The following is an 11,957-nucleotide window of genomic DNA, read 5'->3' as shown; positions in this document are numbered from 1 at the left end:
TGCCAGGAGCTCCAAGGAGGGGAAGATTCCTTTTAGGAAGGCTCTGACAGCATCACCCTCCCACTACTCTGCAGGTATCTCCTCCCTTTCGAAACAAAATCCAGGCACAGAGCTCCTGTGGGCCCGTCTCATACCCAAGGAACCCGGAACGGCAGAGCACTTGGACATGTCAGGCCTGAGCAGTGTTTGCTCAGCCTGTGCTGGATGGTTTGGTGGAAATCTGACATGGAAAGTGGGAATTAAGAGCCTGGCTCACAAAGGGATCACATGCTTGGCACTTCATTTGGATAATGTAAGCAACATCAGGTCATGTGTCACTGGAATACAACTGGAAAAAGAGGATGGAGGCAGATGGTAGGAAAAGGTTACTACACGCAAAGCTGGGAATTCAGGAAGGGATGGGAATTAATCCATGTAGAGGATTTCAAGGCAAAGTTGATGCAAACTATCCAAATACATTTCTGTGGCACAAAAGGAAGGAATGAAGTGTTTAACCAGAACCTGCTGGGCTGATGGAACAGGAGGGAACGAAATTAGCTGGAACAGAAAGGAGGAAATAGTCCTTTTCTACCCTTTGATCTGTAACCTCAATCACTCACTGCTCCACAACACTCCTAGAAATCAAACACAGACCAGGACAGGGGAAGGCCTGAACAAAGTGTGTTTGCTCAGTAAAACACCTTGATTAAAAAAACCCTCTGAAATAAATATATAGAGGGAAAAAGAGAAGAGATACAGATCTACCTGCAGTGAAAGATGGATGCGCCCAGCAGTCTGGAATGTACAGGCATGGACCTGTTAGCTGAAAAAGAGCTTTTTCCCTGAAAAAAGCCCCCAGGAACCTTTACAGAGCCTGGCCCAGGGCAGGCAGTGTCCCATCCCACTTTCACTTTTCACACTGGATGTGATCTGGAAGTCATGAGTGTCTGTTCATTGTGTTAAATAGACCCAGAGCCCAACGAGTCTGCTCCAGGGAAGGCTTAAATGAAGACATGTGTCAACTGGGAACACTCCAGCCCTCCCAGTGTCCCCTCTCACTGCCCATTCCACCCCTGGGGCCTCTGGAGACTCCCTGGAAATGGCTAAACCCAGAGGTTTTAACCGTAAGGCACTTTACAGCCTCTTCTGGTTTATTCAGCCACCAAACCGTTTCCAACCCCCACGTCAAGGTTTCCCTGGCAGCGACATGAGGGAGGCAAAGGTCCCTCCTGAGCCTCCTGAAGGAGGAGTTAATCCCAACCTCAAGGATGTGGATTGTTGTGGATCTGCACTGCTGCTTCCAGGCAACAGAAGTTGGAGCTTAGAAGTTTGAAACAGAACATTGAGCAACAGTTCCTGCCCTGGAGCAGAGAGGTGGCTCTGAGCCTCAGATCAGGTTCTTTAACTGTAGAGTAAGAACGGGTAAATAAATAATGAGGAAATAATTGTAGATGATAAAACAGAGAATGAAGAAGTATTTGAGCTGACGGATGGGGCCCAGGACATGTGATTTCTGCCGTATACCAAGAGGTGATTGAGGTGTAAGCCAGGGAGCTGAGGCCAGTTTGTACCTGTGGCCACAACTGTGACAAACTTGGATCCGAAATGCCCATCTGGAGAGAGGCGGCAGATGTTGGGCTGCTGGTTCTGGAAGTTGCCAGCTGTGATGCACTCCTCTGCACTCAGGTAATAGGTGTCCTGAGGGGAGAGCACAAACTCCAGTCAGCAAAGGGACCAGCTGACACAGCCCAGACCTATTCCCCTGGGCTGCAGCCAAGGGAAACGACCAACACCCCAGGAAAACATGTTTTCCTGGAAAGCTGCTGTGGAGAGCAGGGCAAGAATGTGACTTGTCAGCCCTGAGCTGCCTCAGGGCTGTCCCACGTCGAGTTCCACCCACCTTCACACACCTTTTTTTCTAAGGAAAATGAAGTTTCACTTTCCAAATAAGGAAATCTCTGAGTCTGCAGCGACAGGAAGCTAAGGAGGTCGAAGTTTGAGCCACGTCTGTGTCACAAGGCCCAGCCCATGGGAAGAGCCTCTGACTCACTGGGATTGCACCTCACACCCCTCATTCCTTCCACTCCACAGTTTTCCTAACCCTAAAAAGGGCAGGGTTAGATTAGATATGAGGGAAATCTTCCCTGTGAGGGTGGTGAGACACTGGCACAGGTTGTCCAGAGCAGCTGTGGCTGCCTAATCCATGGGAGTGTTCCATTCCAGACCAGGCTGGATGGAGCTTGGAGCAACCTGGGCTGACAGGAGGTGTCCCTGCTTTAAAGTCCCTTCCAACCCAAACCATTCCATGATTCCATGACTTCCTGAGCACCATTTCCCTAAAGCAGAGAGGGTGAGGGGCTGCAGACAGCTCTGCTGCTCTCCAAACAGCTCCATCCCTAACAGTGTGAAGGGTTCGAGCTCCTTTTCCTCCAGAAGCACCTGAAAAAGCCTCATTTCACAAGAATTCCAGTGCCACCTGCAGCCCTGCTCTGCCCTGGCTCTGCTCTCTGCTTGGCACAGCAGCTGGAATCAGCTGGGCCACACCTGGTTCTCACCTTGTTCCTGCTGTACCGAACAGTCCCTTTCCGTGTGTCCTCCGAGACCAGGTCAGTGAATATCCACCCGACCTGCAGAGGGGATGGAGAAGGTTGCTTTAAGGGAAAAGAGGGCAAAAACAGAAACAAAAAGGAAACCAGAAGAGGTTTCTGTTCACAGGACACGATGTTCTTGGCTGCTCTCAGCCTTGTGCACGCTGCCTGGAGGGAATGGTTCTCCCAGCTGTGCTGGGCTCCTTGGAATGCCATTCCCAGGAGCAGCAGCATGCCAGCTGGCTGGCCAGGGCACATGCAGCCTTCTGCTGCACTGTGGAATAGCTTTCATGGAAAGATCTGGAGGCTGCAAGAGGCCTGGGAGCCACCACCCCCTCCCAGCCCCAGCAGAAAGCTTTTCCTACCGAGCACCAGCAGTGACACAGCAGCTCACGTGGCCCAGTTTGAGCCTCACAGGCACTGGGGAAGGGAAAGCTCCTGCTGGAGTGTGATTCATTCCAAGCTGGAGTCTGCCACAATCCAAACCCCACATTCCAGCTTTCCCTGCTGTTGGTACATCAGTGTGTACATGTGTACACGCCTGGGGGTGGGTATCCCTGGGTATCACACGTGTGATAGGTGTGTACACACACAAACCACTGCCTGAACCCTTCCACACACACGTAACACACGTGTAGACACACCTCAGGGTCAACCCTACACGTGTGTGGCAGTCCCAGCCCCCCCAGCATTAACCCTCCCGAGACAGAGTGATCCCAACTCCCTGTGGGACCAGACAGCCCAACCCTGCACTCAGGGACATGTTAAGTCCCATGGATTCACAGTATCTGATGGGAGAGACAGAGGCAAAACATGGAAATAAGTAACACACACAGACACACACACAGAGGAGTTTTGCTGCAGCCTGTGGCAGGGGGAGATGTTATCTGGGAGAACAAAGCCCTCCCCACAGCTGTTTACAGTCTGCACTGAGCTTTTCCCTGGTCCTGTTTTCTTTAGCAAGTCAAATCTTGTTTGCGTATATCCCATTCCTGGCATTCCCACCATACCAGCAGTTCCCAAACTGGGAAATATCAGTGCAGGTTTGAGGGATGTCAGGAAAACCAGGGGATGTTGTGGGGAACTGAGGGGACTTGCACCCCTAAACCAACACAGGGATTGACTCCCCACAACACCACACGGATGGCAGCAAAATCCAAGGGGAGTCCCTGCTCCTGGAAATGGAGCATAGAGGTAACTCCAGCTCCAGCTGTGCCAATTAGCACTCACCAGGGAGGTGCTCCCAGGAATGGCTCCTGTCCTGAAAGGGGAAAGAAAGGGGAACCCTCGGGTTGGGGTTTTATACCTAAAAGCATAAGAGTTGCTAACACTTAAGGCCGACTTAGGTATGCCCAAAGGGTCTTGGATAACCCCATGGAGCTGGGGAAAACTGCTGCTGCCTCCTGCCCTGCCACACACACACAAGGACACATCCTGACCTTCCTCAGGCCAAGCTTCGCCGCGATCTCATCCACGACCTCGGCCTTCGGGTCCTCCAGGATCTCCAGGCTGTTCTGTGTGCCGATCTGCAGTGAGGAGACACTGCTTAGTGAAAACCAGCACAGCCACTGGGGGAGTGAGGCAGAGCATGGGAGCAGAGCTCTGCGTTCCCCCTTGGCATCACCACTGGCTGGTGTCACCCCAGAGCCCTCCCCGTGCGACTCTGCTCACACACACACACATTCCCAAGGATCCATTCGTTCCTTCTCCACGGACAATCTGTTGGATTTTCCCCTGGCAGCGCTGCAGAGCTCACGAGGAGGAAACACACGAGGCCGTGCCGAGTGGTGCTGTGCCCCATCTAGTGGGGACTCTGTCTCAGCCTCTCCTCATTGTGTCTTGAAACCACTTGCACTTCATTCTGTCTAATTAAGCTGCTTAATTTTTCCCAGAGAGCTGGTAAGGAACTGAAACAAGGGCCACAATTTTGTTTCCTAGCATGGAAGTTGTTGGAAATCCGGGAATGAAGGGAAGATTAAAAGTGAAATCCACCCTGGATTGAAATAATCTGAGCAATGAAAAAAACAAAAGGGGGAAAAACAACAAGAAGCAAATCTAGGGTTTCAAATCCTTTCAGTAGCACCAACGGATGGTGACATTAAGGACATAAATCACCTGTTTCCACGGGATAGTTTTCCTTATGGAGCTGCAGTTGGAAATACCACGTGAGGTTTCCCAAACTAAAAGTGTTTGTGTGCGTTCCCCAGTGTTCCCCAGTTCAGAGTGGGCACTGGAAGCAGCTGTGCCTCACCTGTGGGGGCTCATAGATGGCTGCCACCTCTGCCCGGATGCCCAGGGGGATGTCCTTGTGCTCCGTGTACCTGCCGTACAGGTAGCCCAGGTGCTGGTTCCCTGTCTTCCTCCAGAAGTCTAGGAAGCGATCTGCAATTGTGTGGTTCTCAAACATGATGTTGTCAACATGTCTGTATTTCTGTTTGACAAAGTGCAAACGTCAGGCCGTCCTCTGCTGCCCCCAGAGCCTTCCCAGGACACACCACCCCCCTGGGGCTGGATCCTGCCCCTCCAGCACCCATGGGGGAGCTGAGGGTTCCCTCCCTCTCCCCTCTGCTGCAGCTCCCACCGCTCAGCACTGCTCCCTGCCCAGCAAACACATCCCACGATGGGCTGGGGTGTGGGTATGTGCTGAGCACCCCCAGCACCTTGGGGGCTGTGCTGGGACCTTTACCCCAAGGGACTTTGCAGGTAAAAAGACACTGAAATTCAAGAGGAAATAAGAACCTGCACCAGGGGATGTTAATGTTGGACATCAGGAGGGATTTCATCATGGAATGCGTGGTTAAACACAGGAAGGGGCTGCCCAGGGAGGTGGTGGAGTCACCATCCCTGGAGGTGTTCAAGGAATGACTGGATGTGGCACTCAGTGCTCTGGTCTGGTTGACAAATGCTGATGGGGCACAGCTTAGACTTGGAGGTCTTTACCAACCTTAATGGTTCTGTGATTCTAAGAAACTGAGTGGCCTTTTGGATCCCATGAAGGAAAAGAGTAGGACTTATTCAACTCCCAGTGGTGCCAGCTCAGTTCTCCAGGCTGGGAGGAAACCACTGACCCAGGACATTTTGGAGCCCTTTTCTGCAAGGCCTGAACAGGATTTCCCTGAGACCTGGAAGCTTTGTGCTCCAAGGTGGCTGTTCTGGAAGTCACCATTCCCAGAATGAGAGCCAAGGCCCCTCACAGCTCCCTGAGCTCTGTCTCACCTGTCTGTTGAGGGTGATGGCACTGGGCTGGCACTTGGTGCAGATCCCCTCGGGCCAGGGAGGGTGTCCCTCACACCCCGACTTGATCTTACAGCTGATGTTCTCCAGGGCCACAAACTTCCCCCTGGGAGAGGGGGAGGAGAAGGGGGAAAGAGGAGAAGAGGAAGAAGAGGAAAGAGGAAAAAAGAGAAGGGGAAAAACAGGAGGAAGAGGAGAAAGAAGGAGGAAGGGGGGAAAAGAGGAGGAAGGGGGGAAAAGAGTGGAAGGGGGGAAAAGAGGAGGAAGGGTGGAAAAGAGGGGGAAGGGTGGAAAAGAGGGGAAGGGGAAAACAGGAGGAAGGGGGGAAAACAGGAGGAAGGGGAAGACAAGGCTGTTGTTACCACAGTAAATGCTTTTGGAGCAATAATTTATGGAGCATGTGGGTAGCAACAGATTGTGGCCCTAGGGCAAATCAAAGCTCCTTTCATGTGCATGAGGCTTCCTGGAAAGGGAAGTTCCCTTCACCTGGAAGTGTCACGGACCTGAGCTGCATCTCCCAAAGAGATTTAAAACCTCCAAGAGGTATTTAGGAGCAGGAGGGAGGAGGTTACACCTCTGTGTAACTTGTCTCCATGAGGTCTGAGACTCAGGCTTGGTGTAACCAGGGAACCTCTCTCCTTCCATCTGGCCTTCTCCCCCCACCAGGAGTGTTTCCTGGAAGCAATTACACTGCCACAGTAAAACTAAAAATAGAAAGGATAAACCCCCTAAAACAAACAGACAGATTTCATTTTTTCCCCTGCTTTCCCCCTTCCTTTTAACATGCTGTTTTCCCCTCCCTTTGCCCCTCAGCTCTTGTATCCAACACTGAGATCTGTCTGGACTTTCATTTTGTGTTTAAAAAAAAAAAGCAGCTACAACCAGATTCCCTTAAAGCCAGAGATTTCCTTACTTGTCTGCCCCTCCAGTCAGCTTCCTGATGTAGGCATGGAATGACATATGCTTCACAGGAGGTTCCAGATGGTTCAAATAATCCTCATCGAAGGGCTGCCAAAAACACCACACAGAGCCCAGGCAGGTCAGACACCTGTGAGATAACACCCTGATGGCTGAGCAAATGCATGTCCCAGAGTCAACCCTCCAATGTGGAAGCAATCAAGGACATTCAGGCTCCTTTTCAAGGCAGCTACTACTGGGATCCAAAGAGAGGAGCTTTACAAGGCTGAGTTTTATGAGCACCTCCTGCTTTGATAACAGATTGGCTCCACAAATCACAACCAGCCTCAAAGGCAAAATGCTTCTGCCTTTCAATATCTAACAACAAACAAAGAGTTTAGCTGTTCCAACATGGCCAAGGGGCTTCCAGAGCACTTCCAGCAGCAGGAAGAGGCATCCTGGAACAGCCAGGATCCCCCCTGGAGGGGTGGCTGCAGCTTCATGCCATGAATTACTCAGCCCAGCACAGCTGGAGGTGTCACTAGAGCTGCTTGGAGCTGAATAATCATGGAACAATTCAGCTTCAGGCTCAATAACCATGGAATTATGGAATGGCTTGGGTTGGGACTGTAAAGATCATCCAGTTCCACCTCCTGTTCCCAGGTAGGGACACCTTTCATAGCCCAGGTTGCTACAAGCCCTATCCAACCTGGCCTGGAATACTGCCAGGGATGGGGCAGCCACAGCTTGCTGGGCAACCTGTGCCAGGTGGTTAAACTGGGAAGTGCTGGGATCCATGAGAGAGGGGATGAATCAAGAAGATGCAGGAAAAAGTGAAGTGGGAGGAAAAATGGAAGTTTTTCAAAGGGTTTTCTGTTAGTCATTACTGCAGACAGCCAGCTTTAACCAGGCCAAACCTGAGCTCACAAAGGCTTTAGTGATCCCAGAGCCAACCCCTTTGGCAATCCATGGCAGGATTCCAGTCTGGAGCTGCCACCTCCAGGTGGGAAAAGTGTTCATACTGGGAGGAACTGGTGTGGGTTGGCAGCACCTTCCTGGGGCTCTTACCTCCAGTGGGACACAGTGCACACATTTCCCCAAAGGGCCATGGCGACACCTGGGCAGGGACAGAGAAAGGAGAGGGGTTAAACCTTGACTGATAGGGAATTAAAGGAGGAATAAATGTTATTTCCTATGGAAATTGAAGTGGGAATAAACGTTATTTAATATGGAAATGGGAGTAGGCTTAAATCTTATTTAGTGATGGGAAAATCAGAGTGTATAGAGCTGCTCTGGGGTAATTTTGATGTGGAAGATCTCCATGAGCAACTCTTCATCCCTCAGGGAATATTACAGAGGGGTCATGGAATCATCCTTTCTCAGGCACCAGAGGATGGTCTGGAACAAGCAGGTAAGTGTTTATTGTCAGATAAAGACCTGCTGGGTAAACGTACAGAGGGGAAAACATCTTTTTTGGAGGTGATTGCTTTAAAACCCTCTAAGCCAACAATAAATCCCCCAGCCCTAGGTTAGTGCTGGTTTCCCAGGGCAGGGCTCTGGAGAGGAGCTCAGAGGTTGGTTTGTGGATGGGATCCACTTGCATCATTGCTTTTAAGGCTGTTTTGTGGCAGATAATGTACAGAAAGGAGCACTAAATGCTGCTAATGCACTCAGCATCCTTCATTTGAGATTGATCCACACTCCCAGAGCCAGGAACAGGCCCAGACACTTCCTGTCCTCCTCCATCTCTAGCTCTGGGCTTAGGCTCCTGCTAGGAACAGCTTCATTGATTGCTCTGAAACCTGTGGGCAAGCTTAAGACAATGTTTTCACCACAGAGTGGTGGCTTTGCCTTTATTGCTGCAGTAATGTGCCATCCCATCACTTATGGTCAGCCTGGAAGGGCAGAGAGGATTTTCCCCACACTCCTTTGCTGCTGCAGCACTGAGGACAAACCATAGGGAGGACAACACCATGGGGAAGGGTAAATTCTTCTGGTTTAGCATGAATTCCTGTTTGCCTCTAAAATTTTCCCTCAAATCCTTTCAGGAGTCTCTTTACAAAAGGGTTGAAGCACCAAGGGCACAACCAGTGCAGGGCCAAGGCCACAACCAATGCAGATACTGGGCCAGGACCCAGCTGAGATACAACTGATGAGCAATAAACCTACTACCCAGTCAGAGACTGTTTTAGCAGCACCAGTGTAGATTTTGGGTGGTTTTAACTCATTTTTGTGCTATTCCTACAGAAATAGGAGCTGCTTTGTTTCCCTAAGCCTCTCGCATGGAAGAGCTTTGCAGAGTTGGACTTTGGTGCATTTCTGTGAGGAAAAGGGACTCTCTGGTGTCACAGAGAGGTCAGGAAGGCACGTGGAGGAAGGTAAGCCAAAAGCTAAGCACGCAGAGACCCAAGTCCCAATTCCACAGCTCTGTCATGGGATACTTTGTTCATTCCCTTCACTTCTGTGTTTTCCTTCCCGAGCAGTAGCTGCATCTGAAGGCACAGGGTGCTCCTGCCTGGGACATGGAATTGTTGGAAGGGACCTTAAAGACCATCCAGTCCCACCCCCTGCCATGGGCAAGGACACCTCCCACTAGCCCAGGTTGCTCCAAGCCCCATCCAACCTGACCTGGAACACTCCCAGGGATGGAGTAGTCACAGCTTCTCTGGTCAAGCTGTGCCAGTGCCTCAGCACCCTCACAGGGAGGAATTCTAATATTCCATCTAAATCTCCACTTTTCCAGAGTGAAGCCATTCCCCCTTGTCCTGTCCCTCCAGGCTCTTGTCCAAAGTCCCTCTGCAGCTCTCCTGGAGCCCCTTTGGGCACCGGAAGGGGCTCTGAGGTCTCCCTGTCTGTGCCCCTCCTGTGACACAGGGACCTGCCTCCCCTCACACATCCCCTCAGGACCCCAGTGGGAAGCTCCATACTTGGAGCAGATGGCAGAGCTGGTGCAGGCAGCAGACACTGCTCCCTCAGCACTGTGTCCCACAGCCTCCTATTCCAGGATATCCTGGGGAGAATGCAGCGTTCACTCTAATCTAGAGAATTCCACATGTTTCAGGGGCACAGAATACACAACTCAGGGCTGGGAACTCCTCCACCAGAACAATAGATGCCCTGAGCAAGCCCTTCCTGGCAAAAACCTTGGGATTTGGGGATCTGTTTCCTCCCTCAGGGCTCCATTTAGTCTTCCAGGACAATGCCAGGGGCTGTTTTCCCTTGTGAACATCCCCAAGACACATGGGATGGAGCAGGGGCTGGGAGGGCTGTTCCCACAGCAGATTTCCTGGCTGCTGGGCCCAGGCATGGCATTCCAAGCCGTGGTGAGCCCTGGATGCATAGCAGAAGCACAGCCCACCCCTCAGACTTGGTATTCCAAGCTCTGCTGAGTCCCAGATCCAAGGGCAGGAGCACAGCCCTTCCCACTCACAGCTGCTGGTCTCTGTTCCGATAGATCTTCCCATCCTGTTTGATCAGGTACTGATCAATCTCATCTTCCACCACCTGGGGAGCCCCTCCAGGCCGGGAATTCTGGGAGACAGAGGTGTCCATGGTCTCTGAGGAGGAGCCAGCAGGGCTTGAGGGGTACAGGAACAGCATATCTCCATGCCTGCAGGGTGGGGAACAGACACGGGTAGTGGTTGGGGTGGGAATCAGCACATGGAGGTGCTGGAGGTGATTCCCAGTGAGGACTCACTTGATCTTGAGCAGGTTGAGGGATTTGTTCTGTGCTGCTGTGATCTCTCCTGTCCTGTTCCTGTTGGTGTACACGGAAAAGCCATTATTCCTGAAGCCAAATTCCTTTGCAACCTGAAAGACAGGGAAGAAGGACAAGGTGTGAGGTGGCTCAGATGTGGGCAGGGCTGGAAGGGGCTCAGAGCCAGAGCTGAGCTCAGGGAACTCCTACTGCAAAACCTCAGCTGAGTTCCCTCCCATCTGAGCCCAGGATAACCCATATGGAAACACCTGGAAGCACAAGCAAGGGATTAAAACAGGAACTTAAACCATTTCACCAGAACTGGTCTCTCCCTCACACAACACAACAGTGTTTTATCCGAATCCAGGCATGCCTAGAGGGGGAAACTTCTCCATCATCCCAGTTCTCCCAGTTTTCTCACTCCAGCTGCACCAACAAGTCATTCCTATCCTCCTGTGACCACAGCTCCTCCATCCACACATTCACCTGTGTGGACGTTTTGCCCTCAGCTCTGCTCTCACCTCTACCAGATGTTTCATTCCACCTCTCCACGCTGTTCTCCTGTGTTTTTTCTCCCCTTCCTCCTCCCTCCCTGGGATCACCCCCACAAGTCACCCCTCAGCCCCCAGGCAGGTTCTCTGTGCCCACTTTGAGGCTGATTTGCTCTGAGTCAGCCAAACACCTCCGCAGCAATAATAATTTCCACACTTGGCCACTGAAAATCATCATCAGCTCAAAAATAGTGTTAAAGTTTCTCTATTTGACAGGACTTTCCCTCAGTCCTGAGGTTATTGGTCACTGTTTGTATCAGCGCATGTCCCTGTGGCCCTGGGGACAGGCAGTGCCCCAGCACAGACCTGATGAGGCACAAAGCACTGTCACATGAGCAAAGCCACGAGCAGCAGTTTGTGCTGTCAGCTCTGCTGGGAATCCATGCGAATGGAATTCCCAGGGTTCAGCTGCTGCTCAGCAGGCCACAGGATTCCATTTCAGGGGCAAACCAATCCCACAACACATTAACAACAGGTCTGAGTTCGTTCCTGACTCACTGAGCACACCCAGAGTTAACTTTTTAGTGCTTCTTCCTGGGATGTGCTACAGGAGTCAGGGAAGGTTATCCAGTCCCTGATTCCTTGCACATTCTGGAGTAGATCCAAGTTAATTCCCAGCAGAGAAGCAGCAATTTGATGCCTCTCCAATTACATCCACCCCCTAAACACCAAACTCACCCCTTGGGTGAGCACTTCAAATCCATAGACCAGCTGGGAGAGACCTGGATTGGGACAAAACCCAATTCCCTTTTCCCTCAGGTGGGAAAATGTGCCACTTTTCTCTTCCAAACAAATTCTGCAGCAAGAAATAAACCCAAATACATATTGCCTTCACCTCAGCAAGAGCACAGAGCTTTCCCCACATCCACAGGCAATTCCAGCTGCTTTTGTCCCAGTTTCCAGCTCCATTGTTCCACAGGTAACCTGAGCCCTGGGAAGCAGCAGCTCATTCTGCACTGGCTCTGCAGATCCTCTGCGCTGGGTGAGGCTGCAGTGAGTGTCCCTGAGCCA

The 11,957-nt window shown here is 51.5% G+C and overlaps 1 protein-coding gene across 1 annotated transcript in view; it reads right to left on the bottom strand.

Annotated features, from left to right (window-relative positions):
* The window catches only part of NPLOC4 (nuclear protein localization 4 homolog (S. cerevisiae)), a gene marked incomplete at both ends in the record, with an annotated part of 23,343 nt that overhangs the window by 10,490 nt on the left and 896 nt on the right, over positions 1–11,957 (bottom strand). Inside the window, 9 exons of the mRNA XM_009070915.1 lie at positions 1,551–1,677; positions 2,535–2,606; positions 4,007–4,093; positions 4,819–4,998; positions 5,784–5,907; positions 6,715–6,809; positions 7,767–7,815; positions 10,129–10,308; positions 10,396–10,508. Of these exons, the coding sequence (XP_009069163.1) occupies positions 1,551–1,677; positions 2,535–2,606; positions 4,007–4,093; positions 4,819–4,998; positions 5,784–5,907; positions 6,715–6,809; positions 7,767–7,815; positions 10,129–10,308; positions 10,396–10,508 (1,027 nt within the window). The remainder of the gene's footprint in view (positions 1–1,550; positions 1,678–2,534; positions 2,607–4,006; positions 4,094–4,818; positions 4,999–5,783; positions 5,908–6,714; positions 6,810–7,766; positions 7,816–10,128; positions 10,309–10,395; positions 10,509–11,957) is intronic.

Source organism: Acanthisitta chloris, unplaced genomic scaffold (genome assembly GCF_000695815.1).
Source record: "Acanthisitta chloris isolate BGI_N310 unplaced genomic scaffold, ASM69581v1 scaffold10343, whole genome shotgun sequence".
Classification (NCBI taxonomy): Eukaryota; Metazoa; Chordata; class Aves; order Passeriformes; family Acanthisittidae; genus Acanthisitta; species Acanthisitta chloris.
The sequence above is the reverse complement of the archived record's forward strand: the minus strand, read 5'-3'. Positions and strand labels throughout refer to the sequence as shown.